Genomic DNA, 14,852 nt, shown 5'->3' on the forward strand with positions numbered 1-14,852 from the left:
CAGTAAGCATAGTTTATTGGAAAATGATAACAGTAACAGCACCACAGATCTGGAAGACATCAGGTTGGGAAATATAATAGGTCATATACATGCCTCAGTCCTACTGATCTCTTGGCCAAAACAGACCTAGCAGTTTTTTTTAAAAAATAGTAAACCATAATGTCCAAAAAGACAGGGAATTTCTACACAGCCACTTTTACCCACTAATTAATCTTTTCCATAGATAAAGGTAAAGGTTCCCCTCGCACATACGTGCTAGTCGTTGCCGACTCTAGGGGGCGGTGCTCATCTCTGTTTCAAAGCCGAAGAGCCAGTGCTGTCTGAAGACGTCTCCGTGGTCATGTAGCCGGTATGACTCAAAGCCAAAGGCGCACGGAACGCTGTTACCTTCCCACCAAAGGTGGTCCCTATTTTTTCTATTTGCATTTTTACGTGCTTTTGAAACTGCTAGGTTGGCAGAAGCTGGGACAAGTAACAGGAGCTCACCCCGTTGCACGGCAGCACTAGGGATTCGAACCGCCGAGCTCCGACCTTACAATCGACAAGCTCAATGTCCTAGCCCCTGAGCCACCGCGTCCCTAATCTTTTCCATACTGCCCTACAAATACTATATTCTCATTGCTATGCTGCTTTGTGTTTATCGGCTGCCCATGTTCCCTGTAGCTTACTAATAAGTCAACAGAATGGTAAGTATATAGCTAGTGTCCCAAATCTGTTTGTGGTGGTTTTTCACCCCTCTTTTTTTGCAACAACAAAAACAAAAATACACCTTACTCACTGTTTAGTATAATGGCCAATTGGTTTCTCAATTCAATGCACTCTCAAGAGGGAAATGGCACAGTACCATACAAACTTAGTTTCGGCAGGAAAGGACAGACTGGAAGATCTGGCGGATAGCTATCAATTTGAAACCTCTTATCTCAAATTTCTTGTGGGAGTTCTGAAGACTGTTCTCTGGGCCTTCTTCTGAGTCTCAGTAGAGCTGAAAATGATTGACTCAGCTGTAGAAACTTGATTAAGTGGTGAGAATACACAAAAGGCAAGTGATGGAGGGTCCCAAAGATGCCAGTCTACTTCCAAATAGAACAATCAGCTATTATTATTATTATTATTATTATTATTATTATTATTATTATTATTATTATTATTATTATTATTATTATTATTATTATTATTATTATTATATGTAGATACAGCAGATCTGCTCTGGAAATGCTTACAAATTCTATTTTTTGAGTCATATTTTTGTATTCAAATTTGTAAGATATTATTAAAGAAAAGCAAAAATTGCTGGATTAAAAAAAAACCAAATTCACTAATTTTTTAAACAATTTTTAAAAAAAAAAAAAAAGCCCCAATAATTCAGTTTCTTAAGTATGTACTTAAAATTGGACAGATTTAAAGGAGAGATTTTGGCACTCGAATAACAAATAATTGGGTTCATGGCTTAAAGCAGTAGTTCTCAACCTTTTCTCCACCATGGACACCCTCTAAATACCTCTACCCTCTAAATCACGGCCACAAACCAGTGGTGGCTTTCAAATTTTTTTACTACTGGTTCTGTGGGCGTGGCTTAGTGGGCGTGGCATGGCTTGGTGGGCATGGCAGGGGAAGGATACCATAAAATCTCCATTCCCTCCCCAATCTAGGGGAAGGTTACTGCAAAATCCCCATTTCCTCCCAATCAGTTGGGACTCAGGAGGCAGAGAATAGATGGGGGCAGGGCCAGTCAGAATTTTTACAACTGATTCTCCAAACTATTCAAAATTTCCGCTACCGGTTCTCCAAAACTGGTCAGAACCTGCTGAAACCCACCTCTGCCACAGATCACCAAGACTCAACTCAAGGCTTAAATCATATCGTATCTTCAAGCTTTTGTGGATCCCCTGGGCTGACATTGCGCCCCCTCCCTGGGTTCACAGACCATGGTTGCGAACCACTGGCTTAAAGTTTTAACAACAATTAGGCTACAAAGCAGTACTATTTGGAAGTCTCTAATGAATCAGTGGGGCTCAGTTATGAATAGATTCCAATATTGAGTTTTTCTGATAGCCGTTTAGTATTTTTTAACACAGCAAAATAGGTGGGTCTGATTCAGTGTCCCTCTGACTTTCTATGTAAACCCTTAGCAATTTTTTAAAGACAACTTTTCCAGCCCACCGGGTCTCAGTGAACTTCTGTTAACTGTAATACTGAAAAGCTGTTTTATAACTATATCAGACAGAGGAATTCAGGAACACCCAGTGGTGGGTTGCTACCGATTTGCCCCAGATTAGGTGAACTGGTAGCAGCGGCGGTGGGAGGCTCCACCCACCCGCCCAGATGTGCATGCACAGAAGTGCCACGAGTGCGCACCCACACGGTAGCAGATGAAATTGAAACCCACTATTGGGAACACCTAAATGTAATTGTGTACGTGTGCACGTGTACACACACACAAATCTAATAATATAAATATTGCAATAGTAATTACAGAAGAGGAAATCCTACAGTTAAATGAAACTAAATCATTTTTATAAGCTTAGATCTACGATACGCAAAAATGAATAATAATAATAATAATAATAATAATAATAATAATAATAATAATAATAATAATAATAATAATAATAATAATAATAATAATACAAACATTCATTTTAAAATGTGGCCATTAAATAAATCAGAGTGCTCATAAGGAACTCCTATTAGACCTCTTTTTGGTGCTGATTGTGAGGCAGATGACTGGATCAAGGAGACATTAAAGCCAAGGGAGTTCAAGCATGTCATGTAGCTCAAAGCTTTCCCTGCTCTTTTCAGCATGCTCAGCACGCCACTCAGTTTCAGATAGTTGTGGTAGCATTTCAGCCTTGCTTTATGTCTTGTTTTTGTTTTGCATTTCATTGCTTTTTCTTTTCTTTTAAATTTTGACTCTTTGTAACATCTGCCCATGTTTCATATTTCAATCCTATACAGAGCCATCTCTGATGTACCTCATGGCCAATTCTTGTTAATTGGTGTGTCTGAAACCCTTTGCTCAGCAGTGGTTTAGCAGCATGAATCAGTGTTCAATTGAATTATTATTGCAAGCTGAGGTCGTATCAAATGCAATTTCCTGCTGCTTGCTTAGCCAGGGACTGCTGGCTGTACTGTAGTACTAGTTCCTTATTTCTCCCATGTCTTTTCTTTGCTGCACAATATAGTACCTGCTGTCGGTTTAATCCTAGGTACTAGTACCAGAGTATTTTGTTAAGAAGGAGGAGGTAGAAATGACAGCAGTCCACCAGCTGAGCAAGTGGGGAGTGATAAAAAGAACACAACAGCCTCTGTTTTGCTGATATGAGTTGGTATTGAGAAATTATTAATATGAATTGAGCTCACAAAATACAAAGTAGGAACCCTCTTCATAGATTATAGATTGAATCCAGACTCTGTCCTGCTTAAAATAGTGACTTAAATCAGTAGGAATTAATTTAGATATTTCTAATTTGAAATTCATTGATTTCAATTATTCTACTCTTATTATTATTAAGTTGGTTTACTTGAAATCCATACACGTATTTTCAGCAATACTCTGCTTTCTTGATACACATTGTTACAATCTCTATACATTACCTTACCTAATAGATTACTTTCCAGGAATAGAATATCTCTTGAAGTACATTACTGTAGCCCACATACTGAATTGGCTAGGACCACTTACCAGGCGCATATATACACAAACATATCTCTCCTTTCTTCTAACTTCTGATTGTCCATTATTATTATGTTTTGAGGAAAGTGCCCAATTCAAAATTAACCCTCGCATTCAAAAAACCATTGAATTACTTAAAAAGTATCTTACAGGTAGTTGTCACTTAATGATGGTAACTGGAACCAACAAGCCCATTGTTAAGTGATGCAGTTGTAAAGCCAATCACCACATTGACCAGGCTAACTTAACAGTGGCAGTTCCAACACTTCCAATTGCTGTTGTTAAATCAATCCCGCATAGTCGTTAAGCCAGATGTTAAGTGATCATGACTTGCAATTTACTGCTGGCTTCCCTATTGATTTTGCTTTTGGGAAGCCACAGTGAAGGTTGCAAATGATGGTCACATGATTATGGGATGCTGCAATAACTTTAAATGCAATCAAGCACCCAAATTGCAATCAAGTTATCGTGGGAATTCTGTGATGGCACAATTTCAATTTATGGACTGGCCATAAAGCCCCTTGTTTGGTGCCATCGTAATTTCAAATGCCACTGAACAAGTGGTTGTTAAGTGAGAACAACTTATAGCTCCCTTGTAGCTTTTAAAAAAACCTACACTCTTTTCCTATAATATATAAGCCATATTATTTCCTTAAAATAGGGTGTTCAATATATATAATTTGCATAAAAATGTGTATTGGGTGAATAATTAAAATATAGGTTTTTTGGTGAGCTATAACATTAAGGTAATCCCATTTACAAAATTAGCAGAAACATATTAAAACTAGTATTCCATTTCTGTTTGGCGGGGGGAGTTGTCCCTCAATTGCTTGGCTGTTGAACTGCCTAAAAAAAAAACGCGACTGAAAAAAATAGCAAAGGTTTGGTGGGGTTTCTTCCTCTCTTGGAAGCTGAAATTACAGTGGGAATGACACCAGATCCACAAAGACTGCAGTCAAGAAACAATTCAAACCAATAGGTTTAGAGAACCCTTTCCGAGAATAGTTGATATATAGAAAGAAGTAGCGACATCACACATTTCACTGCTGTTTCTTGAAAAAGGAAAAGGCAACATTATTAGGAGTCTTTATCACTGTCTTCGCCACCATACATATCGGCCAACTTCCTAAAACGAGGCCCCCAGTCACTGAGGTAATCATAGTCCTGGTCTCCATCTGTGGTCACCGACTCTAAAGAGCTAAGAGAGTCAGCCACTGAGCCACTGCCTTCATATGCATATGTAGCTAATGAGTCATAAGGGGGTGCAGTTGGATCTGTATCATTCTCCTTTAACCTTTGGCTAATAAAATCTCTGACATCAGTGTTGTCTCGTACCACTGGAGTCCGGCGTGGCATGAACAGCGTTTCTGGCACAATGTCTCGGCGCAATTTATTGTCCTCTATGGCTTCAGGATTCCGCAGTGTGCCAATATCAAAGGCTTGAGTGTCTTCCTCTCCGCCACCTTCATCATTGTAACTGACAATGTTATCTCGGATGTCCTCTTTAGAGACGATCAAAGGCTCTTTCTTCCTTTGCCGTCTCAGAGCTGCAAACAGCACCACGGTAACTGGTGAGAAGAAATAAATAAATAAATAAATTGAGCAAAGGCGGCTGAGTTTGAGAGGGACATTAATTCTCCAGCTAATTAAAACAAAAGCAAGCTACCATGAAATTTGTATTCTTTGGAACTTGCTTTGTTTTCTTTTGCAAGAAGATCTGCAAAACAGTACAATCCATAACCTCATTCTCACTTTGGAGCTCATCCGTTTAAGAGTTGTTAAGTACAGGAAAGGTTTGGTGAAATGCAGGGTTCAAGCTAAAATGTAGATGAATTTCAGTTTGTTTTCATGTTGCAACAGTGCAATCCTTTTGAAGTCACAGAAGTCATTATTTTGAGGCGAGACAAAAGAAGAAGAAAATTCAGTTACCTCAAATGTTGATGATGAATTGCTGAAATTATTTGAATTTTGTTCTCTAAGGATTTTTTTAAAGTGAGACAGTATCAATATTATACAAGAAAAAAAAAGTGATAGTAACACTTTAAAAATGTCTTCATTTAAAACATTTATTGAAGGTATATTATAATTCTTTAATCTATGCTATTTAAAAATAGGCAATTTGAGTATTTTTCCAGTTGACTGGTGCTATACTTGCTTTTTGACACTTAAAAAAAATTGGGAGCCCAGATTTGGCTCTCAAATGGCCAATTGCCAAAATCTAAGTATGAAAAATTAGGAACTATTATTTATAACTGGTGGTTTAAAACAGTAGGCCCCCCCCCAACCTTTTGGGCACCAGGGATTAGTTCAATGGAGAGAGGCACCAGAGTGGGTTTGGTTTCACAACTACCTGCATCCAATGGATGGGGCTTGGCTTGTTTGCACAGCCTGGTTTCTTGCATGCTGTGGCCCAATGGTGGTCCACGGACCAGAGGTTGGGAACCCCTGGTTTAAAATATAGACTTACCTCCAACCCTTTCAGGAATTACAATATTTGGATGTGAGTGCTGGCATAAATAAAGCTTCAAACACACAACTACCAATATTCTGTTCTACCAAACACACAACTACCAAAGAGTATTAATGATACTCTTAATAAGGTCTTTCTTATCTTAGTTTAAATTTAGTTTCTTTTCATTTAAAGAATAACTAATCCAAATAATTTAGTTTGGAATATTTATTAGATAATTCTCACTATTCTCCAAATTCAAAGATGATTGGCATAAAATAAAAATAGACACTTAGCTATATTCTCAAGCTGACTGCCCCATTCTTTCCCCAACTTCACTAAAATAGTTTAGTGTGGAAATAAAAATACTGGTTTTCTTATTGACAGACATCATGAAATTATCATGCTTTTGCAGTCTTCTTACAAAAATATTCAAGTTGTTAATGGAGATACTCCATGATTTTCAGAAGATAGCAATAGCACTTAGACTTTACAGCCCTCTCTAAGCGGTTTACAGAGTCAGCATATTGCCCCCAACAATCTGGGTCCTCATTTTACCTCGGAAGGATGGAAGGCTGAGTCAGCCTTGAGCCTGGTGAGATTCAATCTGCCAAACTGCTGGCAGCCGGATGATCGGCAGAAGTAGCCTGCAGTACTGCACTCTAACCTCTTCACCACCACAGCTCTTTATCCTCAAGGAAAACAACTTTACTGAGATCCTCAAGGAAAACAACTTTACTGAGATCCTCAAGGAAAACAACTCTACTGAGTCCCTTCGCTTAGAAGATGAATGAACTTATAAATGAAGAAAAATAGACGGCTTATCCATTCAACCTAGAATTGTCTTTTTTGGCTAGCAGAACTTCTCAGGAATAGTTTTTTTTCCTCTTAAATGCAGATCACATGGGGAAACCCTAGGGTGTTTAATATACAAATAAGTTATCTCTAAAATAACTGTTTGGAAATGGGAAGATATGGAAAGGATCATGCAAAAGATGCATAGCCTTAACAATTATCTCTGGAGTTTATCACGTCCTTTGATCAAAATGTTTCTTTCTGTGCCATATAAATTCTGTCTCAGTCCAAACAGTCATTTGTGCTCTATATATCGTCTAATACTTTACCAACCAGTGTGAAAAAACAGAGCTAATTTGCATTTTTAAATTTATTTTTAGTCTGGTACTCTAATATCACCAGAAATGAGATTTCATTCAAAGAAATAAATATGCAAATTGAATTTGTGCAAAGTACTAAGTAATTCAGCTCAAAATATAATTGTGTTCTCAGTGCTCAAGCTGGTGTTTTTTTTTTGTCATTTTAATGTGAACTTGTAGAATAGGTCTTCTTAATGGTATATTAAAAAAAAAACATGTTAAAAGCAAATCAGCGATGTTTGCTTCTCTTCTGGCTCTTCAGCAATTCTTAGCATTAAAGCTAGGTCTACTAAGATTGGAAATAAAACATATAACCAAAAGCAAATGAATAAACAAATCATCTGCTTTGTTACTCTTAAAAACAGAATTTGTAGTTTAATTATTTTGCTGATTTTGGTTAACTACCTGGCATTAATATTGTATTGCAGGTCAAAGGAGGAGAAAAAGATGATATCAGCTATTAATTGAATGCCACTGCAGGCTATAGAACCTCAATGCCAATAATTATTATTTTAAACCCCATTCTGACAGCATAATTTATTGATTCCTAGATTATAGAGTTAATAGAGAGAAAACCAAGAAACTGTCAAGGAGACACCCTTTTCCCCAAAACTGGCAAGACAAGCTTTTATATCCTTTTATATCCTTTCTAGACCGGGATGCCCTATGCACGGTCACTCACGCCCTCGTGACGTCTCGCCTGGATTACTGCAATGCTCTCTACATGGGGCTCCCCTTGAAGGGCATCCGGAGGCTGCAGTTAGTTCAGAATGCGGCTGCGCGGGTTATAGAGGGAGCCCCTCGTGGCTCCCGTATGACACCAATCCTGCGCAGGCTGCACTGGCTACCTGTGGCCTTCCGGGTGCGCTTCAAGGTTTTGGTAACCACCTTCAAAGCGCTCCATGGCATAGGGCCGGGTTATTTACGGGACCGCCTACTGCTACCGAATACCTCTCACCGACCCGTGCGCTCTCACAGAGAGGGACTCCTCAGGGTGCCGTCAGCTAGGCAGTGTCGTCTGGCGACGCCCAGGGGAAGGGCCTTCTCTGTGGGGGCTCCCACCCTCTGGAACGAACTCCCCCCAGGACTCCGTCAACTTCCGGACCTCCGAACCTTCCGTCGCGAGCTCAAGACACATTTATTCATCTGTGCAGGACTGGCTTAGATTTTAAATTTTAGGGGTTTTAAATTGGTTTTAATATTTATATTTCTATTTTTAATAATTGGGCATTAGAATAAGTTTTTTAATGATTATTTTAATTTGTATATAAATGTTTTATATGCCTGTGAACCGCCCTGAGTCCTTCGGGAGATAGGGCGGTATACAAATATGAATAATAAATAAATAATAAATAAATATCCAAACAGCTAGAAAACCCCACACTCATTCTCACAAATGAAGTTATCTAGTTGGATAATGAAATATCTGCAAACAGGCAACTAAGTTCAGAGGGCATCCACAGTTCAATCCCTGAGCTACAGATATTCTCATGAATTGGTGAATTTTTTTAAAGCACTTTAGAATTCCAGTTGATGAAACTTTCCCACCTGCATCTACCAAACATGTCCTGGCAACATTTTGTTGTTGTTGTATGATTACCTGCTATGACTTTAAGCAAAGGTAAAGAAAGATCAGAAATAGATACAGCAAAAAGTTTCCTTGTTATGTGGGTTAGCATTTCAACCCTGCAATGCCTCTATCAAGATGGGGAATGATGGGAATAATAATGTCCTGATTGGAAGTCGAAGGAATTTTGTGGCAGCTGCATTTAAGGAATTAGTATGCCCACAGCTTCTTAGCGGGTGAACTTTAAATTATATGTATTTGAATTGATCTATGTGAGTTCCTCCATAATTATAACTGCAGAACATGATTAGGATTAATAATTCTGAACTGTTTATACAGGATACGTACTTGAGTTTGTTGATTAGATTGCAAGCCCATTGTAACTAACAAGTTAGCAAAATTAATTTGCGATATTTGATTGATGTGTAGAAATAGGAAAGATGGCATGACTAGAGATAGTTGAAACTGAAATGGTGGTTTTCTCTTTACCACAATCAACGTATTGGGTATCACTATTGATGAATACTGAGAAAGTAAAAAAATGTATCATGAGCTAATTCTATCTATACTAAAAGATGACTCTACTAATAATATTTCATAGTTATATTCATGTGTAATATGCTTCATTTGTTCCTTAGCACAATTTATGTTCTCCATCCTACTCCCCATAGCCCTTGAGTTCATGCAAAGTCCTTTACCTAACAATATAATTATACAAAGGAGAATTGCGATCAATGCGCCTGTGCTAAGGCCAGTTGGGTGGATCAGTGCTTCAGCATTACAGGACAGCATTTTGCCTCTTTGGTCACAGGCACACACTCGAATTGTCACCGTCTCTGTGCTACTCTGAACTGGATACTCATTGTCTGAGATTATCACTGGTAGGAGGTACATATTCATTTCATGACGGTTATATCTCATTTTCTTTGTGTAGATTCCAGCTGTATTATCTGGGGGAGAAAAAAGAATGTAAAAATGTGGTAAGGAGTGAGTTCTTTCTGAATGTCAAAAGCCAAATAAGAAAGAGAGAAAATACACAATTAAAAAACAAACAAACCCAAGGATACCTTTGTTGTCATGAAGGGTGAAATTGGAGCTACTGGCTACTTCTGGGGCCAAAGTGAATGAGAATTTGTGCCCACCAAAAGCATCATCTTTGTCAACTGCACTTAGAGTCTGAATGAGCTAGAAAAGTAAAAAAAATATTGTTATTTTATCTTTACTTATGGCACACAGACCAATATCTACACCTTGTTCTTATTCTTCAGAAATAATAAATAGGCTGAAAGCAATAAATTAATAATAACAAACGAGATAACAAATAGTGATTGATAAGGATTTTTTTTATTGATACCAATCTTTCCTTTGAATACAATACTTTTCCCATGAACACTGGGAACTTGGGGGGAAAAAAGACTTTCACTGTTGCTTTTATATTGATAATGTAATCAGAGAGGGATTTATTAATCCCCCAACATGCTCGCATGTTTCAGGCATCACTGAAGGTCAGAGATTAATTTATCTGTCTCAGGCAGATGATTTTGTTACCTACTCTGCTGTGTCTCTTTTTCTTCCATTCAATCATATCCGATGCTCAGAGACTGCCTGGACTAGTTCCTTAATTTTCTTAGCAAGGTTTTTTTCAGAAGTGGTTTGCCGTTGCCTGCATCATAGGGCTGAGAGAAAGGGACTGGCTCACCTGGATGGCTTTGTTCCTAAGGCCAGAATAGAATGGCTTCCAGTTTCTAGCTTTATGTCTTAAATACTACACCAGTCTGGCTCTTGTTATATGTTTATTTCTCTGAAAATATTATGCACACGCACGTATGTGTGTGCACGCATACACACACACAAACACCACATCATAAGAGTAGGATTGAGGAAAAACAATCCCTCCCCCACTGCAAAATAAAATGACTTGCAGATTTTCCATAAATTGAACACTTATGGGGAGAAAAAATCCATCGTTACATTGGTGCCTAGCTGGTACCAATACCTAAAGGATTCCCTTGATATTTGTAAATATTGAATTGACCATATCTGAACATCCTTATATTACACACACACAAAAAAATACCCTGCTTAGAATTGTCCACAGGTAGTCCTCAACTTACAACAGTTCATTTAGTGACTGTTCAAAGTTACAACAGCAATGAAAAAAGTGACTTATGGCTGTTTTTCACACTTACGACTTTTGCAGCATCCCCATAATCGTGATAAAAATTTCAGATGCTTGGCACCTGGTTCATACTTATGACCGTTGCTATGCCCCGAGGTCATGTGCTCACCTTTTGGTGACCTTCTGACAAGCAAAGTCAATGGGAAAGCCAGATTCACTTAACAACCAGGTTCCTAACTTGTCAACTGCAGTGATTCACTTAACAACTGTGGCAAGAAAGGTCATAAAATGGGGCAAAACTTACTTAACAAATGAGTCACTTAACAACAGAAATTTTGGGCTCAATTGTGGTCGTAAGTCGAGGACGACCTGTATATCCTTGGTTAGGACTTGAATTATTATGTTTTTGCCATAAAACATAATAATTTATGTTTCTTTATGAATCAAATAGATTGCACATAAAATAATACTAACAGGTTGTTTGGATTGCTGAATAACCAGAGTTTGGATCTGGTTATATTTGCTCCATTAAGGCTGCAGATTCTCTATATATACTCACCACTGGTTTATCCAAAGAAAGAGAATTTTCTGTCAAAAGGAACAGACGAAGGGCAGAATGGCAGACAGTGAAACAAAGTACAGAAAGAGCCATCTAAACCATGCAAAATGCCTGTTACAGTTTGGGCCAATAAATGATGAATTGATTTCATTTACCATTGCTGACAGTTCCTTGCAACACAAAACGCACAAAACACCAGATATTTCTTTCTTTCAAAACACAAACTGCTAACCTGCTCAGCTCTTGCATTTTCACAGACGAAAGTCTCATAAAACATGACAAACTCTGGGGCGTTGTCATTCACATCCAGGACTTTAATAAATACTGGGACTTGGCTGCTTTCTTTTGGGTTGTCTGTAATAACACAAAGGGAAGGTATTTTAACAGGAGGACAAAGAGGTTTGCTTGTTTGTTTTTTTGCTTTTGTTTGTTTTTTTGCTTTTTCAGGGAGCAAGACATTTGTGAAGTGAATTCAAGCAATGAGTGATAACATTCTTTTCCTGAGAGAAGCAAAAATACTCAGGACTGACAATTTATTGTCCGAGGAATAACAGAAGCAGAATAGACTAGCAGATGAATGGATAACATGTTATTTACTGCACCTAAGTGTGAGATGGCATACAATCCTGTCCTTCGACGAATGAGAGTGGTTAAGGCTTGGCCTATCTCCTCTCCTTTCCGGCATCTGCCTCTTGAGATAGCGGCCTCATTCTTTATAATAATATGACTGGTTCACATTCCATCTTATGATTTCCCTTTCCCTCCCATCTATATAATTCTCTGATATAATGTCACCAAAGAGATCGCCACAAATCCATAGGATTCCTTTTCACACTATCTTCCCCTCATCTATATTACTTCTATTGCTACTACTACAAATGAAAAAAAAAATGAAAGAAAGAAAAAACTGCAATATTAAAGAAGAGCCCTTCTTGTAATTCTTGAGATGCTACTATTTGCACATATGTGGTTGATTATTATAAACAGATAAAGTGGGAATGTGAGACAGTGATCACCAAGGGTTTAAGGAAAGGGGGCAAGTGGGGGAGGATTTACTATTAGAATTTTCATTTTGAGTTGAGTAAAATTGAAAGACAAACTTTACCTGCTTTTATGCTTCCTAGCTGTGCTAACATTAACAGAGATCTGACATGCTGTTGCTTGCAACTCTTTTTGCAAGGATGAACTTCAAAGGAAGCATTGATATAATATTCACTTTATAGTGGGCAGGTTAATATTTTCTCTTCATCATAAGCAATCCAAAATGCTTTGGTCCACTTTACCATAATGAAATTTTAGCTTTTCATTTCCATATCAGTTTTCTTTATTTTTAGTCTCAGTCTTATAACCTATCTGTATCTTAACAGAAATCTTGCTGGAAATAAGTTTTCGTGGCAGCCACAGTGCCTCTTAAAGGCAAATCTCCTAACTTTAACTCAGTAGCGGTTCAAATTTTTTTAATACTGGCTCTGTGGGTGTGGCTTGGTGGGCATGGCATGGCTTGGTGGGTGTGGCTTAGTGGACGTGGCAGGGAAAGGATACTGCAAAATCTCCATTCCCTCCCCAATCCAGGGGAAGGTTATTGCATAATAATGCAATAATTATAATTATATAATTATAATTATATAATTATATAATAAAATATATAATCCCCATTTCCTCCTGATCAGCTGGGACTCAGGAGGCAGAGAATAGATGGGGGCAGGGCCAGTCAGAATTTTTACTACCACTTCTCCGAACTACTCAAAATTTCTGCTACCGGTTCTCCAGAACTTGTCAGAACCTGCTGAAACCCACCTCTGCTTTAGCTCCATTTTCTCATTCACCTTAGCAATAGCAATCACAATTGCAATAGCAGTTAGACTTATATACCGCTTCATAGTGCTTTACAGCCCCCTCTAAGCAATTTACAGAGTCAGCATATTGCCCCCCAACAATCTGGATCCTCATTTGACCCACCTCAGAAGGATGGAAGGCTGAATCAACCTTGAAATGGTCAGATTCAAACTCTTGGCTGCGGGCAGAGTTAGCCTGCAAAACTTCATTCTAACCACTGTGCCACCACAGCTCTTGCCCCAATTCACCTTTTTAATAGATAAATTTGAATACGACATCCTGGTATTCTGTAGACATTTTCTATTGCAATTCCTAGTAATTTCACCTAAAATGTAGAAATACTTATTGCATAGAACTCAACTATCATACTGGCTTAATTTAAGTACTTTATCATGAAGTGCTCCTCGCAGAGAAACACATAGTAAGAACAGTCAGCTGGGAAAGCAAAAGGGATTTTGTGGAGAAAAGGAATATATTGGAGTTTACTCCTTACAACCCATATTAATTATTACAGTGGGTCTTATTACTATTGCTATGTATGATTGTTATTATTTGTAAGTGATGACTATCTTTTATTTGTAGTAATCTTTAATGGGCATATCGTATCTGAGCTATAAAATCTGGGGGGAAGGGCAATAGTAGCAAATAAAGAGATAAAGACATCTCTGTTTACTGTCATCTCATCATCCGCTAGAATTTTGTAGCCCAGATATAATGGCTTTATAGGAAAAAGAAGATGGTTTAATTTACTTCAATGCCACGTTTATCTTCAGTTGTTCTGATCCTATGAACCATGGAAACTTATAATTATGCAGAAATGAATATGTTACTCTTTAATATACCTCAAGGCTCTGCTTTTCATCAGATGTACTTACTCTTCAATATGTTCATAAACAACTTAGATGAGGGAATAGAAGGTGAACTCATCAAATTTTCAGATGACACTAAATTGGCAAGAATAGCATCGTCCCAGAAGACAAACTCAGGATTCAAAAAGACAGACTTGAACAATGGACCCTATTCAATAGCATGAAATTTAATGTTGAGAAAGGAAGGTTTTACATCTAGGCAGGAAAAAACCAATAGTACACCTACAGATTAGGTGAAACCTGGCTCAAAAACAGTAACTATGAGAGGAAACTTGGAGTCCTAGTAAATGATCACTTAAATATGAGCCAGCAGTGTGCAGCTGCCGCCAAAAAGGCTAATACACTTTCTGGTTGTGTAAACAGATGCATAGAATCAAAATCACATGAAGTATTAGTAGGGCTTTATAAATCTTTAGTAAGACCACACCTGGAATACTGCATCCAGGTTTGGTCACCACATTACAAAAAAGATGTTGAGACTCTGGAAAAAGTGCAAAGAAGGCAAATAAGAAAATTAAAAGCCTGGAGACAAAAACTATCAAGAACGGTTTCAGGAATTGAGTATGGCCAGTCTAGAAAAAAGAAGGACTAGGGGGTGACATGATAGCAATATTCCAGTATTTGAG

At 38.0% G+C, this 14,852-nt stretch overlaps 1 protein-coding gene across 2 annotated transcripts in view; it reads right to left on the reverse strand.

The window, feature by feature from the left end:
• Positions 1 to 1,341: 1,341 nt before the first annotated feature.
• The window catches only part of LOC131195346 (cadherin-6-like), a 217,118-nt gene continuing 203,607 nt past the window's right edge, over positions 1,342 to 14,852 (reverse strand). For both annotated transcript variants that reach the window (XM_058177171.1, XM_058177170.1), the window contains 4 exons: positions 11,754 to 11,875; positions 9,911 to 10,028; positions 9,542 to 9,793; positions 1,342 to 5,241 (listed from right to left, as the gene is read on the reverse strand). In XM_058177171.1, the coding sequence (XP_058033154.1) occupies positions 4,751 to 5,241; positions 9,542 to 9,793; positions 9,911 to 10,028; positions 11,754 to 11,875 (983 nt within the window). In that variant the 3' untranslated portion in view covers positions 1,342 to 4,750. The remainder of the gene's footprint in view (positions 5,242 to 9,541; positions 9,794 to 9,910; positions 10,029 to 11,753; positions 11,876 to 14,852) is intronic.

This window comes from Ahaetulla prasina, chromosome 3 (assembly GCF_028640845.1).
Source record: "Ahaetulla prasina isolate Xishuangbanna chromosome 3, ASM2864084v1, whole genome shotgun sequence".
Taxonomy (NCBI): domain Eukaryota; kingdom Metazoa; phylum Chordata; class Lepidosauria; order Squamata; family Colubridae; genus Ahaetulla; species Ahaetulla prasina.